The sequence below is a fragment of the Melanotaenia boesemani genome, chromosome 10, assembly GCF_017639745.1.
Source record: "Melanotaenia boesemani isolate fMelBoe1 chromosome 10, fMelBoe1.pri, whole genome shotgun sequence".
Lineage (NCBI taxonomy): Eukaryota > Metazoa > Chordata > Actinopteri > Atheriniformes > Melanotaeniidae > Melanotaenia > Melanotaenia boesemani.
The window spans coordinates 7,938,520-7,960,550 of record NC_055691.1 but is presented as its reverse complement, the minus strand read 5'-3'; the positions used below and the strand labels follow the sequence as shown (position 1 = coordinate 7,960,550).

The 22,031-nt window shown below is 37.4% G+C and overlaps 1 protein-coding gene across 2 annotated transcripts in view; it reads left to right on the top strand.

Moving 5' to 3' along the window:
• Positions 1-22,031, top strand: part of necab2 (N-terminal EF-hand calcium binding protein 2) — a 148,652-nt gene that overhangs the window by 88,719 nt on the left and 37,902 nt on the right. Inside the window, exons 8-9 of one of the 2 annotated variants that reach the window (XM_041996216.1) lie at positions 8,762-8,841; positions 20,790-20,846. In XM_041996216.1, the coding sequence (XP_041852150.1) occupies positions 8,762-8,841; positions 20,790-20,846 (137 nt within the window). The remainder of the gene's footprint in view (positions 1-8,761; positions 8,842-20,789; positions 20,847-22,031) is intronic. The other variant, XM_041996217.1, reaches the window with a different exon arrangement.

The following is a 22,031-nucleotide window of genomic DNA, read 5'->3' as shown; positions in this document are numbered from 1 at the left end:
AGGGATGTAAAGGTGGCCCACAGAGGACCCCTGGAATCATTTTAATTGTTGTTGTTGTTCTTTTTTTTCCACTTAGATGTTTATTTGCGGTTTCATGTAATTTAGGGTGGATAAAGAATCTAAACAAGCTCACATTTTTTAATTCATTCAAAACATTCTATATCAGAATTGGCATGCAGGGTTTTTTACCTACTAAACACAGAATCAATTAATGGTTTTTGTAATGTTGTAATTTGAAGACACCTGGTCCAGGGACATATTTGTAATGATTTTGAAAAATTTATATGGCCATTTTGACTCATTGCAGTTGCATAGAATTTGTAATATTAGCAGAAATGTTAATGTTTGCATCAGTATTATTCTAATTTTAATTTAAAACATATTAAATTTGTTATGTTCCAGTATTTGAAGGGCTCTGTAACACAAATGTAAAAGTTTGCAAAATATAATGTAAAGGCCAGGTAAACTCTTTGGTATGCCATATTATAATGATGGGTGAAATTTGAATTATTGATGTAGCCCAAGTCTAAATCTTACCTGCTGCTGTGACCCTGCCTATCTACCTGGCAGCTTTGATTCAGTCACCTCCCAAAGCAACACATGGATGCATGCTAAAGAAACAAGATTTTTGCTTGGGACTGTTATCTTCGACCAATATCAATGTCTTTATAGCCATTAAGGAAATAATTTCTTGTGACTTCCACTTTCACATTGACTCACTCTAGAATAACTCCTGTTGTCTTCCTTTCTTTTCTATATGACATTTTGACTGAAGACACAACCACGCTAGTGCTGCTATCTACTGCTAGCTAGCTGCTGAGTGACAGTGGGGCAGTCAATCACATTAGCAGGAAATGAAAGAGCAGAACCAATCATAACCAGGGTTCGAATTACGGTGGAGCTAAGGGGAGCTTGGCTCCCCTGAAAGGCAGAGGAAATCCCCTAAAGAGATTCAGCTGATACTTGACAGGGAGCCCTAAAAATCTTCTAAACGACGCAGATGATCCGATCTGTTTCCTTCAGCACCTTGGACAGCAGCATTGTTTGGCTGTTGTGTGCTGTGAGCATCCACACGACCACCTGATGTTCTTCCTTTTTAAAGCTCTGTCGCTGTTTCTGATTAAACAAGCTGTATACAGTAGTTTTTTTAATAGTAACCATATTTTTTATTGTGCTACATGCACTGATATCGATGCACGCGCACGTGACATGTGAAGTCACGGTGCACGTGCAAAAATAAGTCTCCCCCAAAAGCCCCAGTGTAATTCGAGCACTGATCATAACAGTGAATTGGATTATTAGACGGGACTTTGAACAGGAATACCTTGTTGTGGAGGGTGACGTCTCAGCTGTCTGTGAGATGGAACGTGGTAGAGACAAATAAGGACTTGCTTGACATTGATAGAAATGTCCCTACACAATTCTTTGCCCATGATTGTGAGTGGTTAAAAGAGAATAAGAAGCTAAAAATAGCCAGCTTTAAGTTAAGCTATATTGTTGTTGTAATGTCTCAGAGCTTCTCCACTGTGATGGCATTCATCGCTGGAGCAACTTTTTTTTTTTTATTGTGAATGAGCTGTGATTTATTATCCAGTTCAGGTCTTTGTAGACTCAAGCTTGAGTGTTTCAGTTCATTTAGATACTGAAGGAGTGTTTGATCTAACTGATTTAAAACATTTATGTACAACCTATGAATGAGAAAATTGGGATAGATAAATTCCTACATGTGCACAGATTTTTATGTCAATGCTGACAGTAACAACTCAAGATATTTAAAGTTTTGTCTTGTCAACTTAATTTTCTTTATGTCCATTTCCGCATTTCAGACCTTAGTGACCTAGAGCAATAATGAAGCAATACATTGATAAGTTAATAATAATGATGCCACCAGATGACTATAATTAAGGTTTTGTACAAAAGCATGAAAGACTGAGTCTTTGAGGAACAAGAATAGACAGAAGGTCTGGATCCTCAGTTTGTCAACAAATAAGAAAAAATCTTTTTAACTGTTTAAAAGCCATGTTCCTCAAAGAAAAACTGGAATGGTTTTGCATATTTCTCCCTTTGCTTTGTAGAACATCAATAAACAATTCAAGTAATCTGGAGGAATTTGAATGTGTTAAGTCTAAACTAAGCATGTGTCATCTCTGACAACTTGTCAGGCTTGTAGACGTCTGAGATGGACCATCCCACCATGGACATGTAGACAGACCATTTAGCATTTCAGATCTTTGTTGGGAAAAATTGAAGCAAAGAGCAAAAGGAGAATCCAGACTTGTTACCAACAAGTCCAAAAGCCTGTGATGGTATGTGATAGTATGGAGTTGGATCAGTGTTCTTGGCAAAGCTTCTTACCACTACTTACTTTGCTGTGTGCTGTTCAGCACTTTGTAAACCTTGTTTTTAAAAGTGCTATACAAATAAAGATTTTATTTATTTTACTTTAATAGCAGCAAACGTGATGTGGAATTTGGAAAAAACAACAACCCTATTGCATTTTGTATTTTCAGAGTTGTTTGCAAAATGAATGAGAGAAAGTAAGCCAAACACTCTTATCTTGTCCAGGTCGGGAATAATAATTGTCGCTGTGCCATCAAAGCAAGACAAACACATATTTTTTAAGGTTAGGCCTATATAGTGCTACATTAAAGTTATCTATATAGACCTAAACACACTTTATTAGACTTTAGATTAGAATTTATAGCTTAAAAGGTGTTTCCAACATACACAGAAATTATTGGGAAAGGGACGTTTTAACCTTCTCCATGCTGAAATAAAAATGTTTTATGGAAAATTATCATTTTAAATCATACCATCTTTATTGAAAGTTTTCAGTAAATATTTACATGATAAAACAAGTTAGAAACACATATTTTCTAGGTCAGAAAGTTGCATTGAGCTACTTCAAAGTGTTCAGAGAAGTAATCATGTTAAAAAAAAGTTTTTGGAAGACATTGAATTAAGTTTATTTATTTATTTATTTTTTATTTTGTACCAAGCTTTTCTGCATTTGAAGGATAAATTCTCGATATTCTCCTTTTCTCCAGAGAAATGTTTTCCTGTGAACTTGAACTAGCCTTCGTGCAGTTCAAGTTCTGTATTTAATTCAGATTTGTTGTTTTCTACTTATTTGCCAGTTGTATTAAACGACATGTCCATCCATCCATCCATTTTCTTCCGCTTATCCGGAGTCGGGTCGCAGCTGCCTAAGCAGGGAAACCCAGACTTCCCTCTCCCCGGCCACATTCACCAGCTCATCCGGAGGGAGGGATCCCAAGGTGTTCCCAGGCCAGCAGAGAGATGTAGTCCGTCCAGCGTGTCCTAGGTCTTCCCCGGGGATCCTTCCGGTGGGACGTGCCCGGAACACCTCACCAGGGAGGCGTCCAGGAGGCATCCTAACAAGATGCCTGAGCCACCTCATCTGGCTTCTCTCGATGTGGAGGAGCAGCGGCTCTACTCTGAGCCCCTCCCGGATCACCGAGCTTCTCACCCTATCTCTAAGGGAGAGCCTGGCCGCCCTGCGGAGAAAACTCATGTCTGCCGCTTGTATTCGCGATCTCGTTCTTTCGGTCATTACCCACAGCTCATGACCATAGTCATCTCCCATGTCGATCTCCCACTCCATCCTTCCCTCACTCGTGAACAAGACCCCGAGATACGTAAACTCCTCCACTTGGGGCAGGACCCTATTGCAGACCCGGAGAGAGCACTCCACCCTTTTCCGGCTGAGGACCATGGTCTCTGACTTGAAGGTGCTGATTCTCACCCCAGCCGCTTCACACTCGGCTGCGAATCGCTTCAGTGAGAGCTGAAGGTCACAGCCCGATAAAGCCAACAGAACCACATCATCTGCAAAGAGCAGACATAGTGGTTGTAAAATCAGGGTTTCAGTGACAAACATAAACAGAAAAATTAGTAAATCAAGAATTTAGCTGTAAAATATGATATTTGAAGCTGCATATACCAACCAGACTGAGCTAATCACAAACAGAGAGCTCTGTGTGCATCGTGTTTATTCCGTCTTAACTTCCCACTTTGTGATAAAACTTACTTTTTCACTTTAAATAAAAATAATAATGTCCTGTGCCAGTCCAAAATTTGCCCATTACTCCTTTATTTTGTTCGGACTTGAGCTAATTAGGCTTTTTAGAGTCTGCTGCTCTATTTTTAGCTTGTTTCCAGTTCTGATCAAGTGTTGTTCATTATTAATTGTTGTTGTGTGGAACGTCCTGACAACAAAATAAACCCTGCTACTGTAGAAGGTTGATTTAAATTATTAAAGTATTACACAACTGGACATTTTCTATAGGAACTCCAATTTCAACAAGAGGATAAAACAAAGACTAATACTTCACCGCCCACACTGTACAGCTGACAAGGAATGTGTGGGCAGAACAATAATATCCCCTTAGCTGACAGATTAATTCACAATACAGTTTATGTAAATCTGGTCTTGTTTTTGTCTTGGTGGTACCAAGTGTTTTTGTCCACTGCTTGGATTTGCTTTCGCTCACAGCAAATCCCACCTTTAAAGCTGGTTTTCAGCATAGGAAGACTATTAGCATTTAACCATTCAAATGCAAACTTTTCATTGATCAGATAATCTTTTGCAGGACATGGCAAATTTGAAGATATGGAGGATCACCAAATTCCTTAGAGAAACTAATAATAGTGTGGAGATTCAAGGATTCAAGCAAGGGTAAATAAGTCAGAAATTATATATAGACGAAGTATCGTGTACATAAAAACATCTCAGTAAAAACATTCATATTTTAATGGTCCTAAAACCAAAAAATTTTAAATCACCACATTCATCACAGGCGAAATAGGAGCGGGAGAGTTCATCCAAACTTTTCCATCCAGATATTTCTGCCTCTATTATAAGCACAATCCTGACCACTCTAAAATCTCCTCCCCATCTTCAGTGTTGTTGTCCAACATGGTCTCATGGTAAAGCATAAAATAGCACAAAATAAACTTCATAAATGTCATGGGGATAAGGAAAAGTAGTATAAGAGAAACAGGAGCCCGTCCACTCAAACAACATACTGTATTTTCAATAAATATTCTGGGGGAAAAAAGCTTTATTTAACGCAGTCTTATAATATTATAATGAGACTATTAAGTCTATTAATGTGTCTTTTGTAATCTGGACTACAGCTGTCTTTTGCTCCACTCTCGGCCAGAAATTACGTACCATTCAGTAGACATTGAAAGTTTCCAGTTATTAGAAATGTCATAAACTCTATTTAATGCAGACATTGTGGCTTACTAAGTAGCTTTTTAAAAAAAAAAAAAAAAACTACTAAAATTTGACTAAGGATATATGTTTTAAAATGTTTACAATTTAAAATGGCATTTTTGACAACTATGTATTCAAGTTTGGACCCAGTTACAAAAATGTACATTTACAGGCTCCCAAAACACTGGTTCCATGTGAAGGAAATGTTCAAACGGTAAAAAACTTAGGTGGATACGCCTCAGCTTGTCTCCATGTTGACATGGTTTTAAGCCTAATAACTGCACAGACTATGTACAGCCAAACCCTCGTGGACCCTGGTGCTCCTCAGCGACCCCCCTCGGAGGGGTCTGGGACCCCAGGTCTAAATGATGCTTGTATAACTCCCCATCTTTGATGGGCGCACAAAATGTGCTTTGATGTTGTTTTTACTGATGAACCAGCAGGAGCAAAGTTAACAGGATAGCTTTTCCCTCTGTGCTCTGGCACAGTGATTCCCAAGCCATCTTCCCTGAAGACCTTCATGCAACTACCAAAAGATGTGCACTGTGTGCACTCTTGTTGAAACCATGCTTGGTTTTATGCTTTAATTAGCTGTTTCTTCTGTCTTCTTGTCTCTGCAGAGTGGCATATCTCAGACTTGTTTCATTAATGAAATGGTGCAAAGTTAGTGTGTTCGAATCCCAAAACACTAGTTCCATGTGAATGAAACACCCGAATGGAAAAAAAAAAAAAACTTAAGCAAACACACCTCGACTCGTGTCTCTGTGGCCTTCATTTAAATCACACTGGCTCTGAACAGTCAACGTCTTGAAGACTCTGTGTGCCCTTCGGGGACCCCAGGTTGGGAACACTGCTCTGGCAGGTTACCCAACAGATGCAGATGGAGAATTCTTGGATGTCATTTCTGAATGTCTGAATAAAATCTGAATAAGATGACAGAAGATAACAGGGATTAATCATTTTGGCAATGTTTGTCTGTGTTTTATAAAAGAAGTAATGTCTAACCCTAACATATTAACAAAAGACTGAACAAACATTTTTATTTCATCTACTCAACTTGAGAAATGCCCTAATAGCATTTTCCATGACCCACACATTCAAATACTGGCAGATGCAGAAAAGAAATTTAAAGCAGACAAATGCTGAATAATGTTGAAATCTGGTTTAATTGAGGAGAAAATCAGTGCTCCCGCTCTGATTTTCCTCCCGTGCTTCTCACACTGATCCGAAGGCTGTAAATCCTCACACACTTCTGTAACTGATGGGACCACTTATTTCCTTAAGTCAATGGAAATGGCCAATGGGCTTTTATCTGAAGCTGTTTCCATGGTTACAGACTAAAGTTTCGCTGATGACTGTGAGCATATCTGCATATGTGTGTGTATGTGTGTTTAAGGTGGAAGAAGGAAGGTCTAATTGACTCGCTGTTAAAGCTTTTAATGAAGAGTGGGCAGCCTGCACTCCAATTTGCTGTTTGCGGGTCATCAGAGGATGAAAAGAGGCCAACTGCTCAGAGTAAAGCAAGGAGGAAAGGCGAGGAGGAAGACTGAAATTAGGAAAAGTAGAATGGAGGGGAAATGATTGCAAACTAATAAAAGTTGTACAAGCAAACAGCCTGAGTGTCATTACAGGAGCTGATAAATACTTTCTCAGTGACGCATTTTAACACCAGATATTAGTTAGAAATTCTCTGTATGATCACCATAAATATGCAAGTGCTGCAGTTACAAAAATCACCTCTGCACTTACCTTACTGCAACCTTCTCCCAGAATAAATCAGATGCTCCAACTAGTAAACATAAACAGGAAATGAGTGCATGCAGGGAAGCGTCACGCAAACCCACAGCACACAGAAACAAATCCATGGCTTATAATTACTAGACCACTTGTCAGCAGGTTATTAGATAGAGCTCAAATCTCAGATCATCCGTTGAGATTTATCTTGTTTTTTATTTTTAGTCTGTTATTCTCACAATTTTTAGTAAACTTTTCAGTGCTTCATCATGAACAGACTACTGTATGAAAATGTGAGCCTTTCTAAATGACCACATTCATATGTCCATACTCTGATCAGCTTACAATGCCAGCAAAGACAAAGACAAAGTTTCTTCATTAAAAAAGTAACCATGTTCTGGAATGGTCTACTGTCCGCAGATTATTCAGTGACTGGTGAGGGTGTCACGATAGGGTATAAAAGGTGTAAAGATGCTCTCACCCCTTTCTGGCAAAGTCCATCAGACAATCATTAGTCCAATAATAAAAAATAAAATATATAAAATGTTCTCAATGACAGCTTGTAAAGAATGTTAGCATTTTAGCGTAGCATAGCAAAGATTCAGGAAGTCTGGGAAAATTTCAGTGAGAAAAGATCAAGGACAGAAACTACTGTTGGATGACGTTTGACCCCTCAGGCAGCATTGTGCCTGTTTGATAAAGGTTCAAACAAATAGCAGATTAAGGTTTCTGTTGCATTTTAGAAAACTTCCCAACCTTTCTGGAAATGTAGTTTATAGATATTTATATTCATTAAATCTATAACTTATCTCCAAATATGTCATTTTTCAGTGAAGCTATGTAAAAGATTCATAAAGCGATTATGGATATCGATTATGGTTATTTGTTGTGTTTATATTTAGAAATTTTGACATCAGTGATGTGCCACAACTAAAACTTAATTTGTCTATTTTTTAAACCATCTTAACCATCAACCCACATGTATACTGGACACTATGCCAGGTCCCATCCCTCCATTCTGTTCCTTGGCTGTTTATGGAGATTGATAATGAGATAATAAAAGAAATCAAAGGATATGATGGGCATTCTCATTATCCTACTTTCTAATCAAAAGGCTAATATTTTGTGCCAAAGGTAAACATCTTTAAATGAAAGCTAATTAGGCGGAGCCCTGTGTGGTTGGATGTCTTAAAATCATACTGGAATCTAAGCCAATTAAATGGGAGGCCTCAAAGGAGCTGGCTTCATGTCTGTTTATTTCTTCACTATCTTTGAACAGGCTAGCTTCCTTCCATAAACACACATAATTGACTATTTATCAACCTCTACGAAAGCCCCCCTTTATATGAAATATTCATGATAAAACAATAGCAACAAAACTGTGAGATGGGAAGGTTAGCGTAGGTGGTACAGTTCTGTAAGTAACGCACAGTAAACGTCAACACGTGCAGTACCAAGAGTTGCCATACCTAATCACAATACATAAGTAACATGCTTCATGATTGTGGATGATATAAATGATTTCACTCACATGGTGTGAAAGCTGAAGAGTAAAGGAATTGCAGCATATTAGTTGATGAGCTTTTTATTCTCTGGTGTAAAGGACATAAATATTGCAACAGCAAGTGACTCGCTGGAATGAGATTTCAGTATGTATAAGATATATTTGAATAAATTTAATCCTGCTGCAACAGTGATCTAATCACAAACTAGAGACATGTATTGCAAGTTAATGTGTAGTAGAAGTATTTGAATTTCCTGAATGCGTGTGTTTGTGTGTTTCAGGTGCTGTGGAGGTGAGGAAAGAAGGTCTGGAGGCTCAGATCAATCGCCTGGCAGAACTGATTGGACGTTTGGAGAATAAGGTAAATTATACCAACCTTTAAACTTTAACATGGGATAGATTGCATTGATTCATGTTAAATCCAGTGGACTTATAACCATGAGCCGCTGCATACAGAAGGTCTTAAAGGATCTTAAACTACATCAGTAAGTCTTAGAAGGAAGTGCATCTTTTTTTTTTTTTTTTTTTTTGTATATTTTATTTGCTATTTACATGTCATCTTGACAGATAGCTTTTTTCATTTTCCAGTATTGAACATCCATCTTTGAAAAAAATGTCCATATTCATTATGAGTCTAACTGGCATGCACTCCATTGTACAGTTTCAGTCTGTGGATCCACAGGGCTTCTTTCAGTGCAGTTAGATTTTCCTAGAAATCAGTAACACTATGTGAACCATCCTTGTCCTTTTTCTATAATAATCTGAGGTATTCCCAGACATGAAAATGATCTTCCATCATCCCACATTTCCTTCAGCAGAGGAATAACACTGAGCTCTTATAGAGTGGTGAGAATCCTGAAGAATCTCATTTTAATCCTAAAAGTCAAATTCCTTTCACAGGCTGCTGTTGATGCCTTTATCAAAGGTTCGTGCACATGTCCGCCTAGGTCCTGTCTGTGATGGGTTACAGATAAACCTGGTCTCAAACTTGATCATTAACATGTAGCCTCTTATTAGTCAGAAAGTTTTTCAGGCAAGAAAGAAAATGCTGATGAAGATAAGACAAATCCTCTGTTTGAATCCAACCTGTCTCTTGGTTATTATAAATCCACTGATATGGCTAATAGCTGAGCTGCCTGGCAATAACATTTCAGACAATATTTTGACAAAACTACTTACCAATACACGTTTATCAATGTTTGCTGCAAATATACTCAATCCAGCCATTTTAATGCTTTTGGGGACCTACGCTGAAAAGCAACGTTTTTTTCTGTTTGGTGTAGGCTATGGACTGTAAATTTAGTACTCTTCTAATATTATTGGCACCTTGGTGACCATTAATTAATCCCGTTTGATCTGATTTAAACCTCTATCTCATTTTTAAAAATATATATATATACTTTTAAAGATCTTTACATCCACACAAAAGACCGGATCTGTGTTAAGATTTGGGTCTTCCCCCTCTTTCATTATTACCTATATAATGACACTGGACCAGGAACTAATGCAATGAATAGTCTTATGATTAACATAAAATAGAGTTAGTTTATTTACATATTTATTTTCTATCATCTATTCCAGGAGACTTGTTATTTTAATTTTTTTTTTACGTTTTATTTTTTTTTTTCTGCTGCTGTGCTTGGTTTGATGCAAGTTTGCATTTTCTGCTGCAAAGGCATCACAATTTCTTCTCCCTTTGCCTTACAGGTGAGCAACTAATTGAGTTCCTGTTTGGCTTTTTGCGGTAGTTTCAGTGTTCTCTGGGTTTCTTTTCTGTCTTTTTTTTTTTTTTTTTTTTTTCTTTTCTGCTGTTCTTCATATTTCATAAATTTGTTGTGGTAATTCTCTTGTTTTTCCAAGTCTTTTTTTCTTAGCCTGAGGAAACAAGTATGATTTTACATTGTTAGTCCCCTACAGGGGGAGTGATGGGGCCATCATCGTTTAGAGTCAAATACCCAATCAGACCCCTCTGCATTTCTTCCTCAAGCTGGGGATTAGTCAGTAACGAGGCATTTAGTCCCCTGTAGTCTCCAGTAAACTGAAGCATTCATCTGATTCTAACTACAATTTGAGTGTGACCAGGCTATGATCTCAAATTGTGATAGGTTCTATTTTCTGTCTTTTACCATGTATAGGTCTCCTTTAAAATGCCAGAAAGTCTATTCTGGAGTCACCTGACACATGAATATGAATTCTCTTTCTTTGCGGTGATGTTTGGGCACCTTACATCCACAAGTCCTTACTCTTTCATGATCATCAAGACCACCTCAAATTTTTGGGCTCTTGGCCCTTTATCAGCGCATAGTCTACCAAGTGTTCCAGTCTAATACAGCATGTCAGTATCTTCCAATCAAAAATTCTTCTTTGCTTTTATCAGCCAGAAGGGAAGCATTATTATTATTTGTTGTTTTATTTTGTAGAAGATAGTCACCATTGGGACTGTATTACACTTTATAGGCATTTAGGGTGCATTCACACCAGCCCTTGTGATTCAAATTCTAGTTCGTTTGGAAAGCTTTCCTGAACTCTTACAAAGGAAAAACTTTGTTGTTTTAACCTGCTACCTTGAGAAACCTGAATTATCTCAATATACAGTATAGTGATAGAAATAATTCCGTTATCTTGAGAAAACAATACTATGAAATTTTTTGCAAAACTGTGTCCTAACACTTTTATTTCCTATCTTTTGTGAAACTATCTGTGTAAAGTTGAAGCCATTCAGTATCTCAAACGCTTACATTGTTAATGATTGACTCCTACCCTCATAACCATGTAGCTGGAAAGGGATGACAACAAGGGAGGCTACCTTCGCACATGCTCAGATGTGGTTGTTCACGTTATAATTTAAATGCGACCGGCATTACAGTTCCAGTGTAAACACTCTATGACCCACATGTGCAGCTGAAGACATGACATCATGTTCAACACAGTGTGTTTACTTGGGTCACCTGGGTTTAATATGTAAAAATCTGATTTGTGTTGTTCAGACTGTCATACATTTTTTTTAAACATCAACAAAGGGTTGCATGTGGGCAACAAAGTCAGACTTGGGCTACTTTTGCCTTCAATATGAATGAAGCTTCAACATGCAAATGTCCCTCCAGCTCTGAAAAGGACCAGATACGTGTGTGTGTGTGTGTGTGTGTGTGTGTGTGTGTGTGTGTGTGTGTGTGTGTGTGTGTGTGTGTGTGTGTGTGTGTGTGTGTGTGTGTGTGTGTGTGTGTAACCCTTAAAACTCTGCTAGATTGCCAGCTCCCCCAAGTGCTACATCACTTATACTGACAACAGTTTCTCTGGAACGGTAGTGTGTAACTCTGTGAGGTAAATTGTGATAAATAGCTTACACTTTAAATGATCCATGGAAGTTTTCTAGGCATTTACATCCCATCCAGAAGGTTTACAGTCCGGACGCAAACTGTAGTGTTTATTCAGAGACTCCATGGTAAATCCACAATGAGTGAATTATAACACCAATATTAATCACATTTCCATTATAAAAACAGATCATTATCACTGCTATGTTGCAATTTTGACCTGGAATGAAGCCACTACCTGTCAAACCTTGCACCAGTTAGATAGTTTAAATTAAATATTATGTCTAATCAGGAGCAGCCAAAAATAATGATCCTCTATGGCCAGAATAAAACTAAGAAGTGTTTTTGACACCCTGTGGCATCAAAAATGAGCTGACTTGGAGTTTGTTTTGTGAGGACATTAGGTAAATAGTAGCATAAATAACTGTAAATGGACAAAAAAAAGCTCCTGGAGGAAAAAGTGTAAATATGTAAATAGTTTCTATTGTGTTTGTTTGAACTGCAATATTTTTTCAACATTCAAGCCCAGACTTGCTATATGTATTGATGCATTCATCTCACATGACTTTAGCTCTTATGATCTGACAACTAAGACTGTCCTGAGCCAAATAATGTCTGTATGTTGACCGTGCTTAGGATGGAGGTTCTACATGGATTTTTGCCTTTAAATAAATAAATAGATAAATAAAATAAAAAATACAGTTAAAAAAAAAACAGAAAAAGAAATTGCTTGGAGTTTTAAGGATTAATGCATACAATGCATTCCTTCCCAAATGTTTGTAGAAACAGTCTGCATGCCTCGGTGCTTGACCTTTATACGTCTGTGCCCATGGAAGTGATTGGAACACCTGATTACAATTATTTGGATGGGTGAGTGAATTCATTTGGCAATATAATGTATATTCTACCGTCATGATCAAAGGAAATAAAGAATACTATAAATAGGGGAATACATTAGAATTAGATATTCTCCAGTTTCTAAAATAAAAGTAAATTACAGAGGATAAAAATTTACTTCAACCCTTAAACAAACTTGCTGACTGTGAAAAAACTTTATTTGATCTCTGAAGTAATCATTTAGACTCCACAAGTCTTAATTAAAGACTAGAAAGAAGAAAACTAAAAAGTTGTCAGTTTGTGAGTTCGATATGTAACACTGGTGAAATTGGGAGCACCACAGGAGCATACAGAGGAAGACGGGAGAGGAAAGCAGAGCAGGAGGAGAAAATGAAAGACACCGGGTGGTTAATGAGAAGCTGGGGGTGAGGTGGCAAGCAGGTTTGATGAAGAGGGAAAGATGGAGAGAGGGAGAGGTTGAAAGCAGATATGTCCAAAATATCTTCCTCCTCACTTCTTTGTCTTTGAGGCACCTCCATCATGGCCTCATCCTTTTTTACATCTGCCACCACCTTCCTCCCTGACTCCTCCTGTCCGTTCCTCTGCACTGCCTCCATCTCATCCAGTGCTGCACATGTTAAGACTAATGGAGCCCCAGCAGACTCAGCTGTCTTTAAAAGAATGAGCCACTACAGCAGAAAGAGCCAAGAATAACTAAACTGTGTGAGGAGAGAGGGGGAAATCACGTCAGATGAGAGGATGGAGGAAGAACCTGCATCACTAGCTCCAATCCCTCATTAGAACCAACCTTTGAATCTAATATGCCTCAGCTTTAAAAGAAAAAAAAAACTCTTTCCCTCAGTGGAGTGACCTCAATTTTTACAGGAATGATTGAAACACCTTTAACTAAAGGATTTTTCTACAATCACTGTGACATGACTTGAACGCCCTCCAGAGACCTTGTTACTGTAACCTGAAGCTGACTTGGGTATAGCAGCCAAAGCACCAAGAAAATCCTTTCACTTCTGATTGAACACAGTCATGTTGGATTTTTACAAATTCAGACAACAATATAGACTTGTCATGAATAATTTATGCTTTTTTTTTGTCAACTGCATAAATGTAATAACTTAAGACTGAAAATTGTGCAACGAGAGAAGCAGATATGGAAGCAGCAACACATTGATTTTTGTTTATTTCAGTTTATATTTTTTCTCTCTGTCCAGCTCTCATATAAAATTCCTGCACTCAGGCATTAAATCTTGGTTTGTGGGGATGCACAATCTGATCTCACAGCAATGTGTATGAAAAGCAAGCCACTCTGGGCATTCTTTGCGTGCAGTGTTTTACACTGTTACACCATCAGGAAAATAGTGCAAGGCAGTGTCATAATGTAGTATCACGCAACATAACATGGCATCTTATAGCTGTGCTATTTCGTCACGCCAGGTGTCTTACCCCTTCACATTACATGACCTGCAGGCATACGAGAGACACATAAGATTGTAATGACATGACTGCTTGGGTTTTTCATGCACTCATTTTATTGAACCAAGCTGAGCTAAGGCTGTTTAGACTTGCTGCAAGCGATACTCTGATGATAGGTTTGTAATATTATTGACAATAATTTGTAGTAGTAAATGGGGAACCATTTGAATTTGGTGGAATGAAATAAACATGACAAATATCACTACTTTTGTCTTTACGAAGACTGAATGATTTTAAAGTGTAATGACAGTGAGATTAAAACAGATAGTTTTCACATTATGATTAGAATAATGGGGGGCTCTGTTGTATGATAATTTTATAGCATAGTTTTTATGCATGGGCACTTTTTGCCACAAGAGTCACCTGACCCTTGACAGAAAAACAAAACTGGATTTAAAATATTTGTCAAAACAGTAGAATTATTGCAAAAATACATGACATTTGCTACAACACAGACAAAATGATCACCAACTAAAGTAAAAGAAGTTGAGAAAAATGGACAAAAATGTCACAAGGAGGGCAGAAGGGTAAAAAATAAATTAATTAATTAATTAATTCTGAAACTTTTCTTAGTGTTTTTATTTTTTTCACAACCACCTCAAGGAAGGTCTAAGTAATACAAATACCAAACAACTTGGATTCCTTAAACTCTAAACCAGCCGTCAGCAGCCACACAGGAGCCACTTCAACCAGCTGTTTTTTACTGACTTTATAAAATAAATGCTGCCCACTGAGTACAAGATGCCTGTAATCAGATGCAACACGTGTCTATTCCTCAGTTTAAAATGTGATGTAGAAATAGTAATTTACAGCAGTAGAAGTTCTGTTGAACTCTGGAGGCTTCAGTTGAGACAGCTGCTTATATGAATACTAGAAAGGTTCATTAAAATCCAGTTTCACTACAGAGGTGTGTTAGAAATGTTTTGCACACCCACTTTCCAGCCACACCTGTTTGGGCTACCTGTAACTTAGCTGTTCATCTTGTTTCAAACTCTGTGCTAAGCTTAGCTAAGAAAAGATAACTAGCTGCTAGCTGCAACTTTCTATCATCCATCTTCTTCAGATTTTTAAATAAGTGAATAAAATATTTCTTTAAAAAATTAAAATATTCATTCACATATAAAAATTTTAAGTTCCAGGGAGATTGAAATGATGTCTAATACAGTCTGGTGCAACAAAAACAAAGGAACCGTTATTTTTGTTGAAGGTATTTTGAATTTTGGATGATAAATGTTCTGACTCAGGCAGCACTTGGGGACATTTATAAATTTGACAGTTTTATATTCAGCAGAGCTCATGTAGAACTGAGGGGCAGCTGCTAAGGCCAGGTGAGCTGACCAATGAGAGCAGGCTATTAGGAGGGATGCAGCTTCTCTCACTTTTTATAAGAAACATGCAAATACTGTGGAGACATTCGGATAAATAGACTTTATTTAATTCTGATGAGATGGTTCATTTCAAACACACCCTCAGTGATGATGTAGATATTTCCACTTTCTAGCTTTATTATCCAGCTATGGACTGAAATATGGAACATGGCTTATTTCTTTTCAGTATGCTGAGTTTTTTGTTTGTTTGTTTTCGTCATGGCCCTGCTGCTGCATTTTTATAAAGCTTTCCATGTTCAAAGTTTTTATTTAACAGAAAGGAAAGGAGTAAAGGAAAGTGACTTTTTCAGTGACAACAAATATCACCAGAAAATGACATAAAAGAAGAAATAGGTTCTCAAACTTTTCTGTTGGCAGTTTGCTTTCAGAATAACAAGAGCTACAGAAAAAAAAGACACATTTCTGCTAGGTTACGTTAGCAGAGAACAGAGTATTATAGAAATAACATGAAAACTAAATAAAGCCTCTTGAATGTCTTTGTCTCTGTTCATGCAGGTTTTTCTTGCATAGATCTCTGTACTGACATCACAAAGGTGTCTGCAAAAGGAAATTTTATCCCACTGTGTCAAAGTGAATCATGAATTGTTTACTGAACGAGTAATAGGACAGCCACACACTGAGTGATGTTTTAGCTGGCAAGATGGAAATAGCTCTTTATGCTGCCGCCACTGCTCTCATAACACACTAGAAATCCTGTTACTTGCACACCCGCCTCAAAGAGGCAAATCCAGGTTGTGTGTGTTGCTACAGGTCTCACTTTCAGACTCTTGCTGTCTTTCATGTTTTTTGTCTGCAAACTATGTTTATTTATTTCTCTCCATGAGCTGCAGACAAAACGTTTCTGCTGTGAAAAGCCAAGCTCTCAGAATGATGGACTTTGTAGCCTCATATCTGATGTAGGTGATACTTGGGCCAAATACAAGCTATTATTTTCAGCTTAACCTTTTACATGCCCTCTCTACTGTCTGGTGCAGCAAGATTTTTAGTGACTTTATGTAAGTCCTGTTGAACTGGTCCCGTCTGTCAGAACCCTGCAGACCAGGACCACCAGGCACCAGCAGCTTCTTTTCCACTGCAGTCACTTTACTGAACAGTTAAACTACTGACTGTTTGTACGATCCATATTATCACATTATCACTTTGAAGTTAGAGGTTTTTTTTTCAATGTTGCTCTTTTACTGTTATATATAATATAGTTGATACCATTATATAAGAGGCTGTTTTTATTACATCACTTTTTACGTATTTGATTTCTTTGGCTTATTTTATTATTTTTGACTTATTTAATTACTTCTTATTGCAGACACATCTGTCTGAAAATAAAGAATTATTTGTATGTGTGAATAAAGCTAAATCTGATTCTGTAATATGAAAAATATGTTTTTTTATCCCATTACCGTTTCAAGTTTTGACTATTCAACTATTGTTACTATAGTATTATCTATAGTTAACATTGATACTATACTATAGTTGACCCAAGGAAATGGAAAAAAAGCAAAGTTCCTTTTTTTTTTTTTAAGTTACCAAAATGATGTTGTTCTTGTTGTTTTTTAAGCTGGTATAATCTAAATATCTCTTCTCTCTTTAGGGGAGGCTTGCAGTCTCAGACTGCTCTGGAGCCTGAAAACACATCACAGTAAATATTTAATTTTGCACACTTAATAAAACTAAATTGTACACAAAGCTGCAATCTATAGAGTTAATTGATGAAACAACTTAAGAAATGACATGAAATCATCTAAAACGCTAATCAAACTGAAAATGCAGTTTAGAAATAATATAGTCTACTATACAATCACAGGGTGGAAACACAATGTAGACTCTTTTTTCATGTTGGAGGAACAGTGATTCTCTCGCCGAGATGTCAGATTTTTAATTTTGAATTATTAACTTTGTTGTTTTATGCATTCATGTATTACACTCATTAATTTTCTTGATTGATCTGTTTGTGTTAAGATGGTTATTTAGACAGCCTAAAAAATCCCCAATTTATTCGATAAATGTATGCTATATATTTTTGACACTGGCAACCCTCTAAAATTATCTTGAAATCCCTAGTTTGGGAAAGGTTGATCTAAACAGTTTAAATCTCAGAAATCAGATGTTTACTTGACTTTTTTCCAATGAAAGGAATGTGTTTACCAGACCGTGGCAGCATGTATCATGTTATGAAGTCCATGTTGATGTAGATGTAGCTGTCTGATCTGAAAGTAATTCTAAGGTAAAAACCACAATATCACGTTCAGTTGAACTGCTATAAATGTTTGAGTTATCTTAGATGGCAGTAATTAGCTTTTTTCATGGTTCTCTTATGAGTAGCACTTAGCTTAGCTCCCCCATCAGGGTTTATTTATGTTTTTCCATGTGTGTTACATGTCTCATCAAAGCACAAAACTCAAACTATAATTATCAAACTGGTGCTTAAAGGGTAAAATGTCCACCCCAACAAAACAGTAATGTTTCACACAAAGGAGTCATTGTTCCACCAAACTATGTTTGCGCGTCCTCTCTGTACTGATGAACCAGCAACACACGGCAGCTTTCATTTCAGTCCAGCTGTGAGTGTCAGCTGTGTCACCGTACGCTCCATTCATTCATCCTTGAAATCTGTGGCTGTGTGTTACTGTATGTATGTACGTATAATGTGTGTATTACCTGCCTGCTGGGTCAGACTTCTATTGGCTTTGCCTGCAGTGTTTGGTAAAAGTTACCCTCGGAGCCTTACAGACACTGTTCAGACGGTGCTTCTCATCAGTCACCTCAGGGAGAGAAACCTGCAGAGCTCACTGTGAGCCACGATCCGACTGGTTTCCATAACTCTGCTCACAGATGGCGAGAACAGAGAGGAAAAGTGGAAATCAGTGTCCCGTCATCTTTGCACACAGTCACAGTCTTTACTAATGTTTGTCCGAGGAGCAGAATCTGATTTAACTTTGATTTTATCTCATTCAGTGAACAAACCTACTGCCTAAACCTTCCACAGAAATATTACAGTTATTTAACAAGCATGGAAGGAGAACCAGTTAACTGATTTAAATGCTGTATATCCGACTTGTAGGCGATAGGGGATGATATCCCCACTTACAGCTTGTTAGTCTTGGGCCTTCTCTGGTTGACCCGTTTCTCCATGGACAAAAAGTAACTGGCAAAAAGTTGTGCTGGTACCATGTTGTATGTTGAGTTAAACATCTATCCACCTCTGTGTATTTGGAATACGGCTTATGTTTATATTTTTTAGAAAGCGGATGCACGCTATCCTTTCCTGTTACCTGCTTCTTCTGTTACTGCTGGGTCAAATAGATGTGCAGACATGTGCACAGATTATATATATATATATATATATATATATATATATATACATATAAAATTAAGTTTTATAAAAAAAATCTTAAAAATAGTATATATATATATATATATACTATTTTTAAGATTTTTTTTATAAAACTTCATTTTTTTGTATTTTTTGTATTGATCATTTTAATGTATTTTTAAATTAATGTTATTAACATCCTATATATTAAATATACTTTATAGTCTTTAAATACATGATATTTATATTTTCTAAGTTGTCATACTTTCAGAGCCTTTGACTACCACCTATCTTTCCAAAGGTAGATCTTACCTTCCTGAAACAGTAGTTTCTTAATATATAAATCCCTTATTAATTACTGGAAGTCTAACACAAGGTCTTAAAAGAAACTCATCTGGTTATTTAACTCCAGTAAATAATCAGAAAGTAAATCTAAATGGTATTTATTTGCTGCCCAAATTTCATTTTTTATGCGTGAATCAACACTCTAGAGCAGGGGTGTCAAACTCCGGTCCTCGAGGGCCGGTGTCCTGCAGGTTTTCATTGTTTCCCTGATTTAACACACCTGAATAAAATCAAATGGATCCAGCAGCTTCTTGTCAACTTCTTCACAATAACCCATTAATTTCAGTCAGGTGTGTTAGATCAGGGAGACAATGAAAACCTGCAGGATGCCGGCCCTCGAGGACCGGAGTTTGACACCCCTGCTCTAGAGAGAGGGAGTCCCTCTAAGTCCCTTCAAGTATCTTTATAAAAAAGTGAGTCACGGACCTTCAAAAGTTAATCAGGTTATTTCTCTGAAAACTCTGGGATTTTTTATCAAAAATCAAAAAACAAAGTACAAGTATATTCAATACTGATGTAATCTGTGGTAAAGCACAACGCTATAGAAGAGCTCTGGTGCCCTTTAGGACAGCTCTACAAGGTCAAAATCAAAAGCTGAAGAGAGACACTCATTGGAACATGTTGCTTTTTTTTCTTTTTTCTTCTTCCTGCTGTGGCATAGGGTCAGGTCCGGTTTGAGCCGGGTGCATGTCTCTTTTCCCTTAAAGGTCATGTTAATGAATTGGCCTACAGTTTAATACATCTTTACAGCAAAATCAGCATCTCCTCCTCAGTATCTTTGCTTAACCACAAGCCTGCAGTGAGTGCTCAGATTTTAAAGTGTAATGACAGTGAGATTAAAACAGATAGTTTGAATAAAAGTCAATGGGACACTTTTGGCCACGAAGGGCATCAGCATATTTAAAAATATGAATGACATTAAATCAGTTCCCTTGTTGATCTTTGACATATCAAAGACTATAATCACAATAAGATCTAGAAGTTATAATAAAAGTACATATGAAGGGATGGGAATTGATAAAAATTTTGCTATGCTGATTCCATTATCAATATCACTTATTGATTTGATTACTTATCAATTCTCTAATCGATTCTTATTTACTATTTTTTATTCAGGTTATGGAATAAAATATAGTACAAATGGGTTTGGTTGCAATAACTCTTTAATTTGATATGTGTACATAACCTCACCTCATAATAGAAACTGAAGTCAGATCTATTAAATGCAAAGATAAAAAAAAACAGAAGAAGCTATCCCTCTTTTTTTATTTTCTCATGCACCCCCTGAAGTCTCCAAATCCCCATTTAAGAAAGACTGCATAAGAGTACAACCAGTGGTACACGTACCGGTTAGATTAAGAGAAACTAGACAACACCGAGCTGTGCTTGTCTGATTGTCATGCATCCACCTCCTCTGTGATTTCCTCCTTACTGGTAACACTACAAACTTCTTCTAATGTCTCAAAAATACCATCTGCTTTCCTGCTCACCTCTTCAGTGTGCCCACTAACACTTTTCATTGTGAGTGACTAATGTGCGCTTCAAGCTGCTGTTGTAATGGTTGCTGTCACTGGTCTTGCTGATTGACATGTTGCTGCTCTTGTTGTTGTTGTGCTTCTATTTACAGACAGTCTGGTTTGATCTGCACCAGAGGCTAACAGATACAGATGGCACCACCAGCGCAGTAAGTAGATCAAACCCTAAATGAGTAAATGCTGTACTATACGCTGCAGCACGTAGCCCCAGGTCCAGCATCGCTTAGTGTTGCCTAACCAAAGCCAAGAAGCACCACTGCAAAACGTGTCGCTTCCAGATGTGCATTTGTGATGCAGTTAACATGAGCTTGCCCTTTGCATGACCCACGGTGTTCTAAAATAATGTCAGTCTTAGTATCCATATCAGAGATGTGATATTTTGAATGATTTCCCAGGAAACATATGTTTTATTTTGTCTTTTTGTTGCTGTTGTCTAGACCTGAATAATTTATAGATGCTGAGTTTTCCCTGGAGAAATTAAGAGAAAGTCTCACACTACATTACAATACGAAACGTGTATAGAGAAAATAGTAGGATGATCAGCAGGCCAAGACAAATGCAGCATTTTCAAGCTACATGAGCCTTTTTTGTTACAGAAGCTCAAACATTGACACCTTTTCCAGATAAAAACCTGGTCAGGAATGCTATTACAAACAGAATGTATGTGAGCCTGCAGTGAAGAAGAGAAAAGAGTGCTAGAGACATAAATTCAGTCAAAAGCTGTATGTAAGCAAGAGTTTCTGGAAGAACCTCAAAGAAATGTGTATTTATTGATCTAATGTACTTTTCATGAAGACATTAGTAATAAATGTAAAATAGAAGACATAAGATTAGGGTCCTGCAGAGGAGCTCAGGTGCATCTGTGACAGTGTGTTTAATGATGTGCTTTGCCTTTTAAAAAAAAAAGCTTAGGGATGTCACTGGTGTTGGTACAAATTTACAGATTGTTTTCATAACAACAACAGAGCCAATAAAAGGCTCTTTTATCACTGAAATCTCACTCCACACCAGTCAAATCCATTCAGTTCTGAAGGGATTCCCCTCTGAGACTGAATAAAAACAGATATGTGTATGAATTGCTTTGATTTAGACATTTTAAAAGAGGGAAAAGCATGCACTGTTCCAGGTTTCCTGGAAAAAGAAGAAGGCACCACTCATGAATACTGTAAAGCCCCGTTTCCACCAGCAGGTCCAGGTCTGTATGGGATGGTTTGGTGCAGTTTGGTTGGGTCAATTGTACCCTTACCCGGTAGGCGGCGTAGCAGCCACATAGCGATGGATGCTTCAGCTACGTAATAGTGTGACATCATAGCAGCACAAAGTCTTCCTTGAAT